This window comes from Mirounga leonina, unplaced genomic scaffold, assembly GCF_011800145.1.
Source record: "Mirounga leonina isolate KUSES-001 unplaced genomic scaffold, KU_Mleo_1.0 Mir_115, whole genome shotgun sequence".
Lineage (NCBI taxonomy): Eukaryota > Metazoa > Chordata > Mammalia > Carnivora > Phocidae > Mirounga > Mirounga leonina.
Genome location: NW_023270268.1, coordinates 53,802,859 through 53,812,046, shown reverse-complemented (window position 1 = coordinate 53,812,046; position 9,188 = coordinate 53,802,859). Strand labels below are relative to the sequence as shown.

Here is a 9,188-nt window from a genome sequence, read left to right as displayed (position 1 = left end):
CCACTGAGCCAGGTACCCCTCAAAGAACCTTCTTAATATAGAAGTATTATATGTTGGCCTGCATTTATTTTCCCCCCAGCTTTACTAAGGTATAATTGACAAATAAAATTGTAATATGTATTACATATATAGTAATGTATTAAAGTGCACAATGTGATGATTTGATATACATTGTAAAAGGATTCCCATAATTGAGTTAATTAACACATCCTCCTTCCTTTTTTTTAATGAGAATGCTTAAGATTTACTGTCTTAGCAAATTCAAGTATGCAATACAGTATTATTAACTATAGTCACCATGTGTACATTAGATCCTCAGAACTTACTCATCTTATAATTGAAAGTTTGTGCCCTATTACAAATGTCTCCCCATTTCCCCTTACCCCATCCCCAACCTCTGTTAACCACGAATCTACTTTCTGTTTCTGTGAGTTTGGCTGTTTTAGATTCCCCATAAAAGTGAAATCACAGAATATTTGTCTTTCTGTGTCTGACTTATTTCACTTAACATAATGCCCTCTGATTTCATCCATGTTGTCACAGAGACCAGGATTTCCCTTTTTTGTGGCCTTCATTGTGTATACATACCACATTTTCTTTATCCATTCATCCATTAATCCACTGATGGATGCTTAGGTTGTTTCCACATTTTGACTATTGTGAATAATGTTGCCATTAATATGGAAGTGCAGATACCTCTTCAAGGTAGTGATTTCATTCCCTTTGGATATATACCCAGTAGTAGGACTGCTGGATCAAATGGTAGTTTTATTTTTAATTTAGCCTGGATTTATTCCTTTTTTTTTTTCTGAAGATTTTATTTTATTTTTTTAAGTAATCTCTATACCCACTGTGTGGATCAAACTTAAAACCCAGATATCAAGAGTCGCATGCTCCACTGACTGAGCCAGCCAGGTGCCCTTAGCTTGGATTTATTCTTGATTGTGTATAATAAGCTCATAGAAGACAGACACCATACCTTATTAACAGAACAATATGACAAGTAACGGTACTGGCCTTGAAGTTAGACAGATGAGTTTGAATCTTGACTCTGCCACTCCTAGTTAAAATACAAAGTAGGTTTTGTGTGGTTGTTATTGTTGTTACCTTGTTTAGTCTCAGTACTCTCCTCTGTAAAATTGACATAATACTGCTAATTTCTCTCAAGGCAGTTGTCAGCATTAAATGAGATGCCTGAAAGCGATTACACAACACCTGGCACAGACAAGCATTCAACCAATGGTAACTGTTACCATGTGTATGTCTACTTTATATTTGAATCCCTACCATGCAGCACTCAGATCTTTGCTAGCAAGATCATGGCTAGGGCGAGAGAAGGAAACCATGAGAGGAATTCAGGGGCTAGCACCCTTGAACATTTATTTTCTTCCGTGACCTTAAGATTTGGAGCCCCGGGGGCTGCTGTCAGGGCCTGAGGCATGCTGCTTCTAGCCCGAATGAGCTTTGTTAGAGGTGGGGCAGGCAGAAAGTGTCATCTGTCAGCACCAGGACCTTCCTGGGAGTTCGATGCCTGTCAGGGGCATTCCAATTCAGTCCCCAGTTCCTTCTCCCCTCCCCAGCAGTGGCTCTTTAGGGTCTTCTAGTGATGGGAACTTCCAGTGACTAACCTCCACCTTCATGGGTCCCTAGGAGTTGGGGACCTTCTTAAAGACTACCTCCTGCATGAAGCACTTCCTGTTTTCCCAGGTCAGAAAAGAGTTGCTCCTGTTATCGCACATAGTACTTATTGCCCTATTCTAGCTACTAGCTTTATGTTGTTTCCTCCTGTGAATTGCAAAGACTCTGAGATTAAAGTCTGGCTCTGGTTCCTGTTTGATCAGTGCAGTGAGCTGTACATATATTCCCAAGTAATGACTGTTCTACCGAATTCTACATAAGCCCATCTTGGGGCTACAACCTCAAGCTGAGCAAAACCCAGGCCTCGCCCTAAACTCTAAGGAGCTAGCTACCCTGATCCCCAGAACTTTAAGGTATAAACTTCTTCCTATGTTTCTGGGCAATTAACAGCCTGAAGTTCCTTGTTTGACTCACTGTAGGAAGTTCCCAGCAATAGATTTCAAAGAGTTGGCAGGAATCCAGAAAAAAACTTCATTTAAGGCATAGGGATCTACAAGATGTTAACACCAAACTTCTTCCTCGCCATAATTTAAAGTTCTATTTTTTTACTGGCTGTTCCATAGGAGTGTGGTAGAAATTCAATACTGTAACAGCTGGAAACCATCTGAAAGAATTCTGACCCGATTAGCAGTTTACTTAAATTTTGTTCTAGTAGTCATATAAAAACAATAAAGCAATAATTTATTTGGTCCCAAACACAATTATTCTTATTTATCCAACATGCACAAAATTGTAAGATTTTATTCTCAACTATCATTACCACATAGTTTACTAAAGTGCCTGGCCAAAAATAATATTTTCTAGATATTATTCTAAGTTTTTAGCTGAATTTAGGTGAGATAACCTTTTAGGAAAAGTTTGCTAACTCGGCAACTTGCTTTTCTCACTTGGCATAGGAAAAAAATTACCCTTTCAATTTCACCAATACGTCACTGCTTGGACCTCAGTTCTGCTTAAAGAATGCTAAAGTGTCTCCTCTTGATTTCATGTGGCTTTTCACAAATCCAGTCAATTTCCTGAACGCCTCCATCAGTCCATCCCCGGTGACGGCACAGCAGGGCTGCACATACCAGTTCCGGTCACTGCAGAGCTTCTTCACTCTGAACATTCTGGTGATGTCCTCGGCAGTCAGAGCTCCAGGTACATCCTGTTTGTTGGCTAACAGGACAACAGGCACATTTTTAATGTGTTCATTCTTCAAAATGTGCTTCAGCTCTCTCCTGGAGTCTTCCAGTCGCTGCTTGTCCGTACTATCCACAACATACATCAGCCCATCGGTGTTCTCACAGTAATACTCCCACACGGTTCTCATTTTTTCCTGTCCTCCAACATCCCAGACTGTGAGTGAAAGACTCTTTTCCAACTCGATCATCTCCACGTTGAAACCTATTGTTGGGATGGTCGTAATATCCTTAGCAAGCTTTAATTTGTAAAGGAGGGTAGACTTCCCAGCTGAGTCAAGTCCCAAAAGAAGAATCCGGGCTTGCTTGGTTTTGGGGTTTTTAGAACTCAGTAGACCCATTTTAGGGTTTTTGGTTTTTTTTTCTCCCTTCAAAGACCTTTTCTTTTGGCCAGGGCAAATGTTTACCCTCCAGGTTTCACATGAAAATAATAAAAGGAAAGAAGATAGCAAATGCTTCGTGTCGTTTTAAGACTGGGAACTTGTGTGCATTTATGTAGCAGCTTATTGACCTCATTATAGGCAAACAACGTTTTATTTGCAGTCCCAGCCAATCGTAAGGAATCTGGTATGAGTAAGCAGCCAATGTTATAATTGCTCAAAGGGGAAATTCTTTGAGTGAGTAGGATGTAGGAGGGGCTGGCTGCGTGATACCATAGCTTGTTCTCTTCCAGATGTTGGAAATTTAGAGGTAACCAGAGGTTTATGGGAACATGGTTCGGTAGTAGAATAAAAACTTAACAAGTGTTTTATAGAACTTCTCTAGTTATTTGAACATTTCTCTTATCCCAGTTGTAAATGAGTAACCAGGCTTCTGAAGTCATGAAGAGAGAGTTTATCTCACAGTGCCGTAAGTATCTTTAGTACTTCCCCTTGTCCAGATCACTCAGTAGGATACTTTAAACCACCCAAGGTTATGTGAACCTTACTCCCATAAAATACAGAAACACTTCTTTATTCTTCTAGAAAATTTATACTGTTCACAAGACCAAATATACAAGGATAGGAGGGGAGTTTGTAACACAAATACTTTTGAAATTAAGCAGTCTTATTAAAGGTGGAAAATTGAATATGTGTTTTTATCTCCTTTCCTCAAGACTCCACCAAAATGATGGTGAAGGAATAAAAAGAACATATAAACCCATAACAAGAGCAGGAGAATCCATCAGAGGGTGAGAGATTTCAACAAAATTCTGCAAGGTGGAATATAGATGGAAGATGAGTGGTGGTAACAAAATTCAACTGAGTAAATTTGAAGATCTGATTGGCTTTATTAAGTGACTCATGAATTGGGCAGCATCCCATCTAGCAAGTAAAGGGGAGTTTCAAGAAGTTGTATGAAATGGAAGCTTTCTATAGAAAAGAGGATGGGGTAGGAGATGGGCAAAATGGGTATAGGGAATGGGAGATACAGGCTTCCTATTATGGAATGAATAAGTTACGGGAATAAAAGGCACAGCATAAAGAATATAGTCAATGATATTGCAGTAGCCTTGTATGATGATAGATGGTAGCCACACTTGTGGTGAGCATAGTATAATGGATAGAATTGTTGATTCACTATGTTGTACACCTGAAACTCATGTAACATTGTGTGTTAACTATATTTCATTAAAAAAATAAAAAGAAAGGAGAATGGGGCAAGAAAGTTACTAGCAAAAGAAAAGAAAGGATTGTTTCAGGCAAAGTCACCCTCCCTTAGGGAGAAGGGCAGGGGACCTTTTTAGATGGATTACTTCATCTTCCTTTTTTGGGGAATAGAGAGGGCCCATGTGACAAATTATATCATTGGTGCTGCTCAGAAAATTTCTGATTGACAGGTTAAGTTCTATTTCTGGGGGAGGTTGAATCTGCAGTTAGGTTAGGTTTTAAGCCCCAGTTTGGTGACTCAGCCTGGCCCAAGTGATGCCATTTTGAGCCTATGGTTTTCTTTTTAACAGTGGTAACTGATGCAGCAGGATAAAGCCAAAGCTTAGAGTCTTGATGCACAGAATACAGATGGAAGGGATGAAATGAGGGACTAAAAATAGAGGGGGTTAAACATCCAAATAAAGACCCCCAAGATAGATAAATAAATAAAACCACACACACTTCTGCTGACTGACCATTCAGCAACAAGATGTTATTCCAGGAAAAAAAAATTTAAAGAAATTGAATGATATCAGAAAAAAGACCTCCAGGTTTGGAGAGTTGGGAGTTTCCACATCATAATGCCTAACTCAACATTTAATTAACTTTATCCAACCTGACAGTTGGCAAACATTGCTCATGTACACAGAATGCCCAATCAGCTTTTCAATGCACAGAGGTTCCCATACTTAATACATGGCATGCCTTCCATATAATGAGAGAAAGACCAAGATAAAAATAAGGCTTTATAGAAGCTTAAACAGGGGTAATGCAGGGAACAAAAGAAAATTTTCAATAAGTTTTAAATATTTCCATAGAGATTTGAAAAGGTATTGCATCCATAAAACAAGACAAAGATGCTATTCAAAAGGCTACTCAAAAAACAAAATAGAACTTTTGAAAAATAAATACATGATTTCCAAAATTTGAACAGATCAATAATAAGTTGAAGAAAATCTTTCGGAAAATAGAAGATAGAAAATATAAAAAAGAAAGAGATGTAGAGGATCAATCCAGACATTTTATTTATTTATTTTTAAAGATTTTATTTATTTGAGAGAGAGGGCATGCAGGGGGTGGGGCAGAGGGGGAGGGGGAGGGATATATCCCTACCCCCTCCCCTCTGGTAACCATCACTATGTTCTCTATAGTTAAGAGTCTGTTTCCTAGGGGGACCCTCCTACACTGTTGGTGAGAATGCAAGCTGGTGCAGCCACTCTGGAAAACAGTATGGAGGTTCCTCAAAAAGTTGAAATTAGAGCTACCATACGATCCAGCAGTTGCACTACTGGATATTTACCCCAAAGATACAAATGTAGTGATCTGAAGGGACACATGCACCCCAATGTCCACAGTAGCCAAACTATGGAAAGAGCCTAGATGTCCATCAACAGATGAATGGATAAAGAAGATGTGCTATATATACACATGGAATATTATGCAGCCATCAAAAAATGAAATCTTGCCATTTGCAATGACGTGGATGGAACTAGAGGGTATTATGCTAAGTGAAATAAATCTGTCAGAGAAAGACAAGTATCATATGATCTCACTGATATGAGGAATTTGAGAAACAAGACAGAGGATCATAGGGGAAGAGAGGGAAAAATGAAGACAAAACAGGAGAGGGAGACAAACCATAAAAGACTCTTAATCTCAGGAAACAAAGTGGGGGTTGCTGGAGTGGAGGGGGGTGAAAGGGATGGGGTGGCTGGGTGATGGTAAGTGCTGTGAATTGTGTAAGACTGATGAATCACAGACCTGTACCCCTGAAACAAATAATACATTATATGTTAATTTTAAAAAATTTTTAAAAAGAGTCTGTTTAATTTGTCTCTCTTTTTCCCCCCCTTTTCTCCTTTGTTTTGTTTCTTAAATTCCACATATGAGTGAAATCATATGGTATTTGTCTTTCTCTGACTGACTTATTTCCCTTAGCATTATACTCTCTAGCTCCATCCATGTCTTTGCAAATAGCAAGATTTCATTCTTTGTTATGGCTGAATAATATTCCTGTGTGTGTGTGTGTATCACATCTTCTTTTTCCATTCACCAATTGATGGACACTTGGGCTGCATCCATATCTTGGCTATTATAAATAATGCTGTTATAAATATAGGGGTGCATGTATCCCTTTGCATTAGTGGGGCTTTCTTGGGGGGGGGGCAGCAAAGCAAGGTTTATTGAGCAATGGTAAAGTGATAGTACAAAGCTCCCGAGGAGGGAGGGGACCCAAGAGGGTTGCCATCGAAGTTTCTAAGTCTAGGGGGTTTTATGGGCTTGTTGGGCTGTTTTAATCTGATTAACCCTCCCTGCACCTGTCATTCAATCAGGTATTTGTCTATCATATGGGAAAGGGTGGAGGACTCCTTCCAGGGTGGTGTAAAATCCTTTTAAGGGTGGCTTCCTCTTAGGGCGGGGGCCCCTTGTCCCTGCCTGCGTGCCTGCCTTCCAACTATCCATTATTCTCCCCTCTGAAGAGGTAACGATAACTGCTGTTACGGAAGAAGGGCAACGACTGATCATAGCTACTTCTTGCTGGTCAAGGGCGTTGGATGGGGTGGCAGTCAAGGTTCCTATCATCCCAATCTATCAAGGGGTCCCATGTCGATGTCTGGTTTGACCTCCATGTGAGCCTCCATCTGAACCACCATTTGGAGTTTGAGGACCTTTATTGGTTAGTTGTCCTTAACAATGGTGGAGATCCCTGACAAGCCCCCATAAATGGTACAGTATTTTTTTCTCCGTCGGTACACATGGTCCTTGGTCATGCCGCTTCGAAGAATGAAGACAGAGTGGTGGGCAGCAAAGCAAAGTTTATTGAGCAATAGCAAAGTGATAGTACAAAGCTCCCAAAGAGGGAGGGGACCTGAGAGGGTTGCCCGTGTTTTTGTATTCTTTGAGTAAATACCCAGTAGTGTGATGCTGGATTATAGGATAAATCTATTTTTAACTTTTTGAGAAACCTCCATACTGTTTTCCACAGTGGCTGCACCAGTTTGCATTCCCACCAACAGTATAAGAGGGTTCCCCTTTCTCTGCATTCTCACCAACACCTGTTGTTTCCTGAGTTGTTAATTTTAGCCATTCTGACAGGTGTGAGGTGGTATCTCATTGGGGTTTTGATTTGCATTTCCCTGATGATAAGTGATATTGAGCATTTTTCCATGTGTCTGTTAGCCATCTGTATGTCTTCTTTGGAAAAATGTCTGTTCATTTCTTTTGCCCATTTTTTAACTGGATTATTTGGTTTTGGGGTGTTCCATTTTACAAGCTCTTTATATATTTTGGATACTAACCCTTTATCAAATATGTCATTTGCAAATATCTTCTCCCATTCAGTAGATGTCTTTTAGTTCTGTTAATTGTTTCCTTTGCTGTGCAGAAGCTTTTTATTTTGATGAAGTCCCAATAGTTTATTTTTGCTTTTGTTTCCCTGCCTCAGGAGACATATCTAGTAAGAAGTTGCTATAGTTGATGTCAAAGAAGTTACTGCCTGTGTCCTCCTCTAGGATTTTTATGGTTTTAGTCTCACACTTAGGTCTTTAATCCATTTTGAATTTATTTTTGTGTATGGTATAAGCAAGTGGTCCAGTTTCTTTCTTTTTCTTATGTTGCTGTCCAGTTTTCCCAACACCATTTGTTGAAGAGACTGCTGTTTTCCATTGGATATTCTTTCCTGCTTTGTTGAAGATTAATTGACCATAGGGTTGTGGGTTCATTTCTGGGTTTTCTATTCTGTTCCATTGATCTATGTGTCTGTTTTTGTGCCAGTACCATACTGTTTTGATCACTACAGCTTTGTAATATAACTGGAAGTCTGGAATTTGATGCCTCCAGCTTTGCTTTTCTTTTTCAAGAGTACATTGGCTATTTTGGATATCTTTTGGTTCCATACAAATTTTAAGATTGTTTGTTCTAGTTCTGTGAAGAATGCTGCTGGTATTTTGATAGGGATTGCATTAAATGTATAGATTGCTTTGGGTAGTATAGACATTTAAACAGTATTTGTTCTTCCAATCCATGAGCATGGAATGTCTTTCCATTTCTTTGTGTCATCTTCAATTGCTTTCATCAGTGTTTTACAGTTTTCAGAGTACAGGTCTTCCACCTCTTTGGTAAAGTTTATTCCTGGGTATCTTACAGTTTTTGGTGAAATTATAAGTGGATTGTTTTCTTAATTTATCTTTCTGATGTTTCATTATTGGTGTATAGAAATGCAACAGATTTCTGTACATTGATTTTTGTATCCTGAGACCTTACTCAATTCATTTATCACTCTTGTAGTTTTTTTGGTGCAGTCTTTAGGGTCCAGATGATAGTTTTTGATAAAAAATTCCAAAGGGAACTTTTGCGTAAGCAGATAAAAGGGATGTTGGGATAAAAAAGGGAAATGTTATCAGACTTAAAGTGACAAGCTATTTAAAAGTCAGGACCCCAAGTTAGGGCAGCCCCTCAAGATTTCCCAGGCCCTGTTCTGTTGCTCCAGGGTTGGCTTTCCAGGAAGGCCACCAAGGTCAGATGAGACAAAATTATTTTCATTAGACTTTGCTTTCCACTGATAGCCCTCTTACCTCAAATAATGCAACCTCGGGCAAACAGCTGGTTTAAGGACATAGCTAAAATTAACTCCAGAATGAGAAATGTCAGGGTACAGATTAAATACTGTAGAAGCACATCAGAGTATTTAGCTGGGTACAGGCTTGAAGCGTTATACTATCTAAATTTAATTAGTTTAGCA

The 9,188-nt window shown here is 39.2% G+C and overlaps 1 protein-coding gene across 1 annotated transcript; it reads right to left on the bottom strand.

The window, feature by feature from the left end:
- Positions 1-1,188: 1,188 nt before the first annotated feature.
- Positions 1,189-4,049, bottom strand: ARL14 (ADP ribosylation factor like GTPase 14). The gene has a single exon (XM_034989663.1). The coding sequence runs from the start codon at positions 3,158-3,160 to the stop codon at positions 2,582-2,584; it is 579 nt and encodes a 192-aa protein (XP_034845554.1). The 5' UTR covers positions 3,161-4,049; the 3' UTR covers positions 1,189-2,581.
- Between the last annotated feature and the right edge of the window lie 5,139 nt (positions 4,050-9,188).

Bases quoted from the DNA above. Each gene is read 5' to 3' on its own strand.
- ARL14 (XM_034989663.1), bottom strand. From the start codon at position 3,160: ATGGGTCTACTGAGTTCTAAAAACCCCAAAACCAAGCAAGCCCGGATT.